Raw genomic sequence first — 12,201 nt, forward strand, 5'->3', positions numbered from 1 at the left:
TCGCCATATTTGGGGTCGGGAAGGAATTTTCCTCCAGGATAGATTGGCAGAGGCCCTGGAGGTTTTTTCTCCTTCCTCTGTAGTATGGGGCACAGATCATAGCTGGAGGATTCTCTGCATCTTGTGGTCTTCAAAGTATTTGAAGGCTTTAGTATTTGAGATATAGATGAGAGGATTATTCTAGAAGAGGTGGGTGAGATTCTGTGTCCTGCACTGTGCAGGGGGTCAGACTAGATGATCATAATGGTCCCTTCTGACCTTAAAGTCTATGAGTACTTCCTGCTGCCTATGCCTCAAATTTATTCTTTTACATCTTCAGACCAACTAAAAATTACCTCCATACCCACAACTCTGCTTTTCGATACTGATGCTTCCCTGGCACTAGCCAGCTTCTCTCCAGTAAATATCACAGCTTCTGAACCTCCTTCATCTAGAGAGGAGGAAGCAGCATCTCTCTCAAACGACATCTCACCCAGGCATTCCTCTCCTAAGACGAAGACGCTTGAGCCACAACCCAGGATACTTCAGTGGTACCCCAACCAATGGCTACTGCCTCTTAGGCCCATGCCTCCCACTAGACCCTACTGGAACCCCTGGGCATCTTTTATAACACATCAGCAGCACCGATACCATCTTGCTTATCAGGTTCACTCGAGACCCACATCAGTGATTTCACTAGACATGTCTGGGGATCAAACTACTTTCAATCACCCATTCAGTGAAGATGACTTGAAAGATTCATCTCACCCACCAACTCAGTAGTCCTCCTTCCCTCGGGACGATACCCTCATGCCACCGCCTCCTTCAGCAGGTGAAGATTCCAGGGTTTTCCAGGATGTTCTTAAAAGGGTGGCTGATATACTAGAAATTTCATTAAGGACACAGCCTGATACCCAACATAAGTTCACCAGCATCCTACATGCCACACTGATGGTTAAATTAGCGCTACCCATGGACCCTGGCCTCATGGATCCTGCCAAAACAACTGTGGCAAACACCCACCACCATATCCCAGTGGGCAAAAAGGCAATACAAAATACTATGTCTCCTCACAAGGTGTGGAATTCCTCTTCACACACTCTCCTGCCAATTCCCTCCTTGTTGATGCTGCCAACCAGAAGGCCAAACATACCTTATTAAAATCCACTCTACCTGATAAGGAGTGGAAACAACTTCACCTTTTGGGTAGAAAAACCTACTGCTCTGCCTCCCTCCAGCTACACATCTCGAAATACATGGCTGTTCTGGCAAAATATACACATCACATTTTCAAGCAGATATCCGCTTTTATTCAGTAACTTTCATAACAGAAAAGGGAGCCATTTAAAGCCAACACAAATGAAGGCTTCCTAATAGCCAGGACAGCCCTATAGGCTGCCCTTCATTCCACTGACCCTGCCGCTCATTCCCTTGCAGCTGCGGTCATGAGGAGGCGAGCATCCTGGCTCCACATACATGGCTTCCCAAAGGAAGTCCAGACAAGGGTGAAAGACCTCCCATTTGAGGGCCCAAAGTTGGTTGGAGTCTACCAACACTTTGGTGCATTCCTTGAAAGATGCAGAGATGCTCTTTTTACACTGGGCATTCAGGTTCCTCTGCCAAAACAAAAGGTTATTCACAGAGATAGACCTGCCGTCTTTACTCAACCACAGAGGCATTATGACCAGAGAAAGTGACAGTGCCAGGGCAGAAGACAGCAATCCACTGACTAGCCCACCCCATCCCAGCCCTCTAATAATAGATAAATGTTTTGAAGCTGAAGTCAGGAGTAACAATTGTACTTCTCCTCCCGTCCTTCATTGTACTCCAATATCCACACAATGTCTAGCACCGTTCTATCATCACTGGTGCCTCATAACATCTGATAGGTGGGTGTTGGATGTCCATAAAGAACGAGTTCTGCCTACTGTTTCTGTCCATCCCCAAACCCCACCCATCCTATCCCTCTTCAGGGACCCATTTCAAGAGTCTATCCTATGCCAAAAAATCAACCACATGCTCTCCATCAAAGCAGTGGAACATGTTCCCCACCAGTACCACAACAGTGGCTTCTATTCACAGTATTTCCTCACAATAAAGAAGTCAGGGGGATGAAGGCCAATCTTAGATCTCAGAAGCCACAACAAGCATGTCCTTTCCCAATGCTTCCATGTGGTTACCCTCTCCTCCATTATCCCATCCCTCAAGAAAGAGGATTGGTTGGCGACTGTCAACTTCCAGGATGCGGATTTCCATTGGCCTATCCACCCTGTGTACAGGAAATACCTCAGGTTCACCACGAGTGGACACCACTTCCAGTATGTGATACTCCCCTTCGGCCATTCCACCGCACTGAAGGTATTCTTCAAGCTTCTGGCAGTAGTCTCAGCTCATATGCGCAGGCAGGGAGTGTCCATCTTCCCTTATCTGGATGACTGCCTTATAAGGGCTGACTCCCTTCAAAAAACATGAAACTCAGTCAGTACTACGATGGAACTCTTTCAATCCTTGGGCTTCCAGATAAACCTCTCAAAATGTCAACTCCAACCAACCCAGGTGCTAGAGTTCATAGATTGCGCCACCGCCACTGCATCCCTGCTCCATCAGAGATTCCTGGCCATATGGGAGTTATCCAACTCCATTGCACAACTCCCCAACTAGCCGGCAGAGCATGTCTCCAGCTCCTAGGCCACATGACAGCAGCCACCACTGTAGTCACTCATGCCAGATTACACATGAGACTGCTACAACACTGTCTCAGCACAGTATACAGACCAAGAAAACACAGCCTCCTCAAGCTGGTCTCGGTGCTACTTGCCATCAAAAACTTGCTCCAGTGGTGGTTGAACATGCAAAACGTGTGTGCAAAACACCAGAAGGATTGGAGAAATCAGGGCCCTCATGAAAAACCCACCATTTACCGTCTTCCATAAAGACAAGGTAGTACTTGAGCCTCATGCCAAAGGTCCCCTCTGCATTCCCTTACAATGAAACTTACCTGTCTTCTTTCCTAAACCTCACAATAGTGAGGTGCAAGCAACACTCCATACCCTCGACCTCTGCAGGGCTATCATGTTCTACATAGATAGAACCAAACGTATCCACAGAACCAACAGATTATTTCATTTCAACTGCTGAACCTTCCCTGGGACTCCCTATTTCCTCTCAGATTCTCCAAATGGATAGCGGAGTGCATAAGAATGGCATATTCAGCCTTCGGCAAAGAACTGCCTGCACAACTTTGTGCACGCTCAACCAGAGCCATGGCTGCATGTTTCAACTGTATGTACCCAGGGCGTTCCCCCTGAGAGAGACCTGTAAATCAGCTACTTGGTCATCTGCCTATACTTCCGTGACCCATTACACCCTTGACACATACGTCTCCTCGGGGAACCCTGTTTGGTCACTCCATCCTCACAGCTGTCCATAAGGACACTACAGCAACTGAAGCTTCTGCTTCCAGTGGATCCACTGCTTCATAATCATAATCACCTAAGGTGGAAAATCCCTAGGGACACTCCTCAAATGAGGAGAGGGTTACTCATCCTCTGCAGTAACTGAGGTTCTTTGAGATTCATTTCCTTGTGGGTGTTCTACCACCCACCCTTCCTCCCCTCGGCATCGGTGCATCATCTTACATCCTTACCGGGATGGAGAAGGAACTGAAGGGATCGTAGCCCATACTTTAGCTGCCGGGTGCATGGAGTGTGCTGTGTGTGCACGAACTACCTGTCACTAGCACTGCTATTGTAATCTTCTGGCCGGTTGCGCTGCAATGCCCAAACACCTAAGATAGAACACCCAAGATAGAACACCCATCTCGAAGAACCTCAGTTACTGCAGAGGGTAAGTCACCCCCTCTCTTCTCCATTACTCAGCAGGCCAGAGATGATGCTTGGTTCAGCAGGGATACTGCTTGAAGTCACTTAGTGTAGAATTAACAAGCAAACACTTGAAGAAAAGACTATTGTTTCATAATAGGTGGAGTTGGAGATGTGTTACTCATGTCCATTTCCCATCCCACCCTTCTTCCCCACTCTTGGAAGGAAGTGAGGCAGGAGAAGTGCGCAGCACGCCTTATACTACACCATGAAGGTGCCACTATAGGTGTCATGGAGCTGCTCCTTTACAGATACTGCAGAGCAAAAACTTCTTGCTCTGGTGCACGTGGTGAGCAGGCATACCTACTGTGTAATGGACGTGAGCAATACATCTTGAAGAACGTTAGTTAAAAACACAGAACTTTCTTTTCCTCTCACTAATAATGTTTCACGTTACTTGTGTTGAAGCAAAAACTTCTCTCTGTTTTGGCGGCTAAACAGACAGCTTTATTGATCAATATAGCAAAGTGAGCCAAATGTGGTCCCAGCAGAGCTGGGCCCAGTAAGGCTAGCTAATACAATCAATCCTAGTATCTTTATACCCTTAGCCAAACAGTCTGACGTCAGGGCATCCAATTACAGAAATCCTCAATTAAACTCGGAAAAACAAAGCCTTATCAGCAAGATGGTGGACAGTTACGAGGGAGTACATCTCCTGTCCCAACCAGCCCAATTAACACCTACCACTAGCCCATGCTGTAGGCCTCTTCTTATGGGGTGACAGAAAGTTCACTCTGGTCTACGTGCCAAAGAGAAAAGCTGAAATAGTTTCTGTTATACAAGATGGCTTCTAGCTAAATATGAAATGGTTTCTACACTTGCTATGGTCCAGTCCTATGTAGCAGGCAGAAGTCTGAATCCATAAAGTTAAAGTTTAGCTGACTAAAATATTTTCTAGGTTTTCTAGGTCTTTGTACGTCCGTAGCACAGTTGAATAACAAATTACTATTTAAGAAGTTTATATTTAGTTTGCCCAAATATTTACTTGGTGCAGGACTGTTAACCATTTTCGAGGTTTTCCATGTGTGTGTCTAGACTGCAGCCGATATATGTTCTGAAAGAGAAAACACATTATATCAGACTGGAAGGAGATTACTCCTGAAAAAACTTTTTTTATATCTTCAGATATCAGGTCAAGACAACTGCATTTCTGTTGAACCTGAGGATCTCTTCCTTAAGCCTGGAGAAGAACGAGAAGTGGCAGTCCTGTTTTCTCCAAAGGATTTAAAAATAAGTAGTGAAAGGTAGGGTATAATCTTCCTGATGTTTAGTTTTTAAAACAGAAGATCTCCGTATGGGGGTTGTGAACAGGTGCTAGTCCTGCATAATTTCTGTATAATGCAGACCATTTTTTACCAGAATGGTTAGTCTCCTAAGTATCTTGTATTTATTGCAATATTTTGTCTTATTTAGATTTTTGGGGGGGGGGGGTCAGGGATTGATGCTAAGCATCTTAAGGACACATCTTAACTCACCATGCTGGAGGTCACTCTTCTGGTGTTCGATTTAGCAGGCCTAATTAAGATCCCTAAATTAAATGCTCGGGCCAGTGCCTGTACTCCTTCTCCCAGTCATGAGGAGTAAGGGAAGCCAACACGAGCATTTGCTTCCATCAGCCTTCCTCTGTGAAGACAGCGCCAAACTTGGGTTAAGGTAAGCAGACTCCAGCTACAAATTTTAAGTAGCTGCAGTTACATATCTTAACCTAATCTTCCAAGTCTAGTGTAGACCTGGCCTAAATGTGTCCAGCAGACTGGGAAAAGAGAGTGGAGTAGAAATAGTGATTTTCTCTTTTCTCGTTTTTATTTTCTGAAGGCAGAGATTTTGCTCTCAAGTTAGTTTTCCAATTCCTTTGGAAAGTCTGATTCCTGGTAGTTTTTCTGCATATTCCTACTGATGGATGTTTCAATTGGTGCAATGTGCAAGTTGGAACCTTCTGTTGGAAGTGCTTGTTAGAGTTCATGCACCCCTTCTACTCTTAGTGGTGGAGTATGTACTGAGGCCATGACCAAAGAAGGGGGGCATGGCACCAGCTACCTTCTCTCGTTTCTAGATTGTGCAGCGCAAAAAAAAAAAAAAAAATCCAGACTGCAAGGATGGGTTGCCATGAAGTGCCTTCTATGTTGCAGATTAGTTTTAGGATGTTAATTTAATTAAGATGGTTATTTATCTAGTACAACACTGTGTCAAATCTGAATTTGAAAACATCTGCATATAAAATCCATACATCCTGCTGAGCGGTCTTCTGAGCTCGTGTCTAATAACTGAAATATTAAGAGAGAACCGTTCTTTTGCATTAGTGTTTTCAGAATATTTTAATTCTTGGGCCCATAGAGAGAGACCAAAAAGACTTGGCATGCTTTTGTTATGCTTTATCCAAACTTCTGGGACTGTATGCACCTAGAGTATCTGAGGGGAAGGATAGGACATTTGAAGCAGTTCAGAGTGTTTCCCATTCCAATAAGGCTTAGTGAAGGTTAACAAAAAAACTCCAGTTATAAGTTAATTGATCTTGAAGGAGCCACGTATATATTAGGGATGTAAATGTGTAACCAGTGAACAGACACCTCACCAGAGCAGTTCCCCACCCGCTGTGTGGTGCATTGGGCCTGGCCCTGTCAGTGTAGCTGTGGGCAGGGACCTGCTCCAGCCCAGCCAGGTGCACAGGAGAAGAGCTGCTCTAGTGATTGCCCCACCCATGATGTGACGGGGAAAGTTAACCAGTTGAACATGTAGTTTAATTGGGTAACATTTTAAATGGGGTTTTACATTAAAATATTCAGACAGGCAGATTTTGACACTCAGAAATAGCAGGCATGAAATTTCTGCGGAAAGACCAGTTAGGACAGTGATGCCTAACATTTTCCTATTACTCCTCGCCCCCAACTGTGCCTTACCAGTAATGGAATTTGTCCACGTTCCAGTTGGCTCAGCAGAGAAGCTTGGACTGAAGATGGAGCTGGAGGCAGAACTGGTGATTGTGGTGCAGCAACTGCTGGAGCTGAGCTGGATGGCACTCCCTTTCCACCCCCTTTCCTCTATGTCCCATAGTTTGAGGACCTCTAAATAGGGAAGAAAAGGACTAGAAGGGTGCTTATACTCCTTAAGTAATACTAGAAGTGCAACATCAAGCTGTTTCAACATGGGCCAACAATAAGAAGATCTGTGGGAGACTGATGTGGCTGCACAAGATGCTTTTTAGCTGTCTAAACAAAAGGGATACATATAGGAAATGGAAGGAGGGGCATATCAACAAGGAAGTATACATGGGTATAGCTGAGCATAGAGGGACAAAATCAGGAAAGCCAAGGCAGAGAATGAGATACAGCTGGCCAGAAATGTTAGAGACAACAGGTAGGGTTCTTCAAATATGTCAGAGGAAAAAAGAACAATCAAGGATAGTGTGGGTCTGCTTTTCAGTGGAGAAGGTGAGCTCGTAACAGAATAGGCAGTCAGAGCTGTTCGTGCCTACTTTGCTTTAAGAAAAATGTGACTGGATGACTAGTGAACTTTCCATAGATGATAACTTTAAAGTCACTGATTCAAACCATGGGATATTAGTCTGTCAAAGAATAGGTTGCCAAAAATCTTACATAGACAAAACTGGATTTTCACCAACATTGTTCTTGGAAATGGCATGACTGTCTGAAATTTTTCCATGAGTGTCTGCCTCCAACAGTTTTAAGTTTGGCAATTGAAAATAGGGTCTTATATTGGTACTTCTGAGGGAATTCTATGCCAAAAAAGTTGTGCACCTTATTTTAAAATTCTGTGCATGTTGTTTGTCAATAAATATATGTGGCTCTAGCATGGCAGAGGGAAACAGTGTGAGAGAACCAGATCAGTGGTCTGCCACTCACTGGTGGAGGGAATACTTGCTGGATCTTGGAGGAACAGCTTTCTCTTTCCTGAGTAAAAGGCTAAGCCTAAGTCTAGCATAATCAGGCAGGCACCTGGGGTCATTTAGAACTTAGTAGAAGCTACAGGTTGATTAGTCACATGCAGCCAGTTAAAGCCTGTGGTGCTGCTTTAAAAGGGTGCCCCCAGGCAAGGAAGGGGGAAGGAATAGTACCAAAGGAAAGGTACTAAGAGGGTTTGTTTGGGGGAAGTGGACTGGGAAAAAGCTGCCCCATTGAGAGTGGCAGTAACCTGGCTTGTTGCCACTGCATTTAAGGTCTCTAGGCTGGAACCTGGAGTAGTGGGTGGGCCCGGGTTCCCACCAACCTACCTGCAACATCTCAACCTCTGCCTCAAAGGGAGATCAGGACTCCAGAGGGGGATTTTACCCCAAACTTATGAACTAGCCTGTACTGAGTGTGGCTCAGTAGGCTGTGGCTTCTGCCTCTAGTAAAGAGAGGCTGTGTGGAGGACTACAGCGAGCATCTGAAGCTAACCCTATCCTCCAGTAGCACGAGACCCATGGGGAATAGCTAGAGCCAGACTGCTGAACTTTGGAAGTCCCTGAGGTCTCAACTTAAGTGTGGTTGCATATAAATGCAAATGGCTTCTTTCCCACTGACTGGCATGTATACAAAGATTAAGGGATGACTACACAACACACAGGCCCTGTTTAAGTGAGCTCTGCTGATGTTAATAAAATGCAATATTTACATGATTTCCACCTTTTAATGAGCAATGATAGTCCAGGAATTTATCTACTAAAACACATATCAATAGAAGACCATTATATCAACTACTTTTTTGTTTCCACCTGCAGGCCACGTGTTGAGCCCCACATAAACCCAAACCACACCACGGGCCCTGAGCTAGAGCTTTGCCACAACAGGCAACTAGATGGGAGATGCATGGAGATGGGAGAACACTCTAAAGCCCCATCTCCTCTGTACTTGGCAGTGAGGCTGATCCTGTCACAATGCAAGGGCCAGACCTGCCAGAGAATACCCCCAGGGCTGTGCCCTCTGTGGCAGGTACACCAGATGTGGGTGGGCAGGCCCACACCAGTAGAATCTAAGTGTGGAGAGACTTAATGTGGGAGGAGCCTAGAGTGACATGAGAGGTTTCACTGTAAGGCTATCTGCGTGCAGGCTACTCAGTGGAAGATCTGGAGGTATAGGGGGCTCATTGTGGGGGTTCAGGTGCAGAGGCAATGGCATAACCATGGGTGCAGTTGGGGGGGATTGATCCCTCAAACAGAGGTGTGGTATCAAGGAGCATATGGGCTTATGTGCCACTGCCCTCCATTACTGTAGTTAATCCAGATGAAGGCGATTGGGGCTCAGCAGGGCAGGGGTCTGGGAATGAGGGGATTCTGATGCTGGGGGGAATGGGGCTTGATGGAGTGTGGATCCAGGTGCAACTGGTTGGAGCTCAGTGTGTTGTGGGTGCTCATTGGGTGTTCCAGGTGCCCTATTCCACCCTATTCCTTCCTGTTGCCTCTTCCACCCCCACAACCTCCCTTCTGTCATTTCCACCACCCCCTTACGTAGCCCTGCTGCAGGCGTTCACTGTTGCGCATAAAACAGGAATGCTCTCAGCATGCAGAAAGGGAGCACAGGTGGCATTTGGACTCAGGGAACAGTGTTGAGTTGCAGAGTCAGTGGATCCAGGTACTGTCTCCTTCAACTGGGCAAGTCTGTGCTTGCAGAAATGGGGGGAGAGGGCATTGGCACACAATCCCATATGCCCCCTCATGCTGCACCTCTGTCTGGGGGGGGCAATCTCCCCCTCAAGTGCATCCATCCCCCCCAGCTCCCTCCTCTGCGGCTTTCTTTTGCTTTCTTTTCTGTTTTCTGCCGAGAAGTGTGGGAACTCTGTGGGGGCATTTTCTACTTGCACACAGTCCTACAGTTATCCCAGGAATAATTACGAATGGTTACTCAATGCTTTTTTGATGGAGCTACTTACACCGGCAGTAATAAATGTAGGGGAGGTAATGTTATGTAACATTAATTTGTGACCATTTTGCATGATGAAATCCCATGCCTATCAGCTGACTCATTCAGGATTTTCTACTTTGTAGTATTTTGAAAATCCTTGTGCTGCCATCTGGACCTCAATATGAAGTGGTTGTAAAAGGTGAGGTGAAAATTTTGGGAAACAGGTCTCTGGCAACGATTTCCTGCTACCCGGACATTCCACCCATTCTTTCCAATAAGCAATTCATGTCATGGGGAGGTGTTACACTTGGACAAACTGTGTAAGTACCATCAGTACAATTCTTCATAGTAATATCCTATTTATACTGTAATGTACTTGTGTGCACTGTAAATGTTTTACTGTGCTTGTGTTTAGAGACTGAAAATGCAACGTTGATAGACTAGTTTTATTATCTTCCTAAGCTCACGTCCTCCTGTTGAGTTTGTTACACACACTTTTTATCTTTTGTGCAGAAAATTTGTGGAGACTCTAACTGTAGTCTTGCTTTAGCTCTTGGCTTTGCTTAACTTTCTGATGGCAGCAGTTGGACAAATATATTCTGTTGTTTAAAATTAGTTCACTGAACTATTTCAAACAATTCTATAATATTAGGATCACTTCCAAAGAATCTTACTGAACATTTTAAAATGTATTAATTAATAGAAAAATGTTATAGAAACTGGTATGTTAATTATTACTTTATAAATTGATTCTTCCCTAAATCTTGAAATGCTGTAACTTTCAGGATCCAAAACTCTTCAGTTTCATAGCTGGTATACGTAAAACTGGAAACTACTACTAAAATCTACAGTTCAGCTTTCAGTTGTAGCTGTCTATTGCCAGCTTCATAATTCGGTTTTTATATGGCTTACTCAGAACTGAGTTTACACAGTATTTTTCAATATCCTATTGCTTTCCACCTGAACTGTCAAACTTATTTTACTTTGATATACAATATCATTGTATATCAAAGTGAGAACAGGTAGCCAGCAGAGTGTCTGAGAATCTAAACTACAGAAAGCAGTGGTAAATTTCTATGGAAATTGCTCAAAATAAGTGTGGTGAAAGGATATAATTTACTTTGTTAGATTTTTGTCCCTCTTTTTTCTCTGGTTTGCACAGAAGATGAATTAAACACTCATTGTACATGTGTGGCCAAGTAACTTCTTACTTACAAAGTTCAACTTCTATTGCAGAGATCTAGAAGCATTCGTTTTGAAAAATCTGTGACAAAACATTCAGGGTTGTGTATATAAGGATTTAGACCAGAGTTAGTCTATGGTTAAAATGCTTGTATAAACACAGCTCAGTTCATTAGAGCTCACGGATTCCACCTTTACAGTGAGCTCAGGACTCTTCTTCCAAAGTGCTGACTCTCTGGACATGGGGAAGGCCTTGGTGGATGTGATATACCTTGACTTTAACAAAGCTTTTGATACTGGCGCTCTCAGTATTCTTGACACAAGTTAAAGAAGTATGGATCGGATAAATGGATTGTAAGGTGGATAAAAAGCTGGCTAGATTGTCAGGCTCAGTGGATATTGAGCCATGGCTCAATGTCTGGATGGCGGTTGATATCTAGCAGCGTTCCCCAAGGATCTGTTCTGGGGCCATTTTTATTCAACTTCTTTATTAATGACCTGCATGAGGGAATGAATTGCACCCTAAGCAAGTTTGTGGATGAGTGACCTGGACAAATTGGAGGATTGGGCCAAAAGAAATCTGATGAGGTTCAACAAGGACAAGTGCCCAGTCCTGCACTTGGGACGGAAGAATCCCAATCACTGCTATGGGCTGGGGACCAACTGTCTAAGTAGCAGTTCAGCAGCAAAGGACCTGGGGATTACAGTGGATGAGAAGCTGGATATGAGTCAACAGCATGCCCTTGCAGCCAAGAAGGCTAACAGCATATTGCGGTGCATTAGTCGGAGCATTGCCAGCATATCTAAGGAAGTAGTTATTCCTCTTCATTCGGCCCTAGTGTGGTCACATCTGGAGTATTGTATCTAATTCTGGACACAGCCCCTCCCCCCCATTTTAGAGGAGATGTGGATGCATTAGAGTTCAGTATATGGCAACAAATATGATAAAGGGACTGGAGTATCTGACTTACAAGGAAAGTCTGAGGGATTTGGGCTTATTTAATCTGCAGAATAAAAGAGTTAGGGGGGATTTGATAGCAGCCTTCAACAACTGGAAGGGGATTCCAAAGAGCATGGGAGAGGCTGGTCTCAGTGATGACAGAACAAAGAGCAATGGTCTCAAGTTTCAGTGGGGGAGATCTAGGTTGGATATTAGGAAAACTATTTCACTAGGAGGGTGGTGAAGTACAGGAAAGGGTTACTGAGTGAGGTGGAGTCTCTATCCCTATTGGCTTTAAAGTCCAGTCTTGACAAAGGCCTGGCTGGGATGACTTAGTTGGAATCAGTCCTGCTTTGGGCAGGGGGTTGGACTCAATAACCTT

The 12,201-nt window shown here is 44.7% G+C and overlaps 1 protein-coding gene across 4 annotated transcripts in view; it reads left to right on the forward strand.

Annotated features, from left to right (window-relative positions):
• The window catches only part of CEP192 (centrosomal protein 192), a 162,700-nt gene that overhangs the window by 93,681 nt on the left and 56,818 nt on the right, over positions 1 to 12,201 (forward strand). For all 4 annotated transcript variants that reach the window (XR_012901559.1, XM_075921011.1, XM_075921013.1 and 1 more), the window contains exons 28-29: positions 4,986 to 5,104; positions 9,841 to 10,017. Coding sequence is in view for 3 of the 4 variants with exons in the window: in XM_075921011.1 (XP_075777126.1) it covers positions 4,986 to 5,104; positions 9,841 to 10,017 (296 nt within the window). In the remaining variant the exon portion in view is untranslated. The remainder of the gene's footprint in view (positions 1 to 4,985; positions 5,105 to 9,840; positions 10,018 to 12,201) is intronic.

Source organism: Pelodiscus sinensis, chromosome 2 (assembly GCF_049634645.1).
Source record: "Pelodiscus sinensis isolate JC-2024 chromosome 2, ASM4963464v1, whole genome shotgun sequence".
Lineage (NCBI taxonomy): Eukaryota > Metazoa > Chordata > Testudines > Trionychidae > Pelodiscus > Pelodiscus sinensis.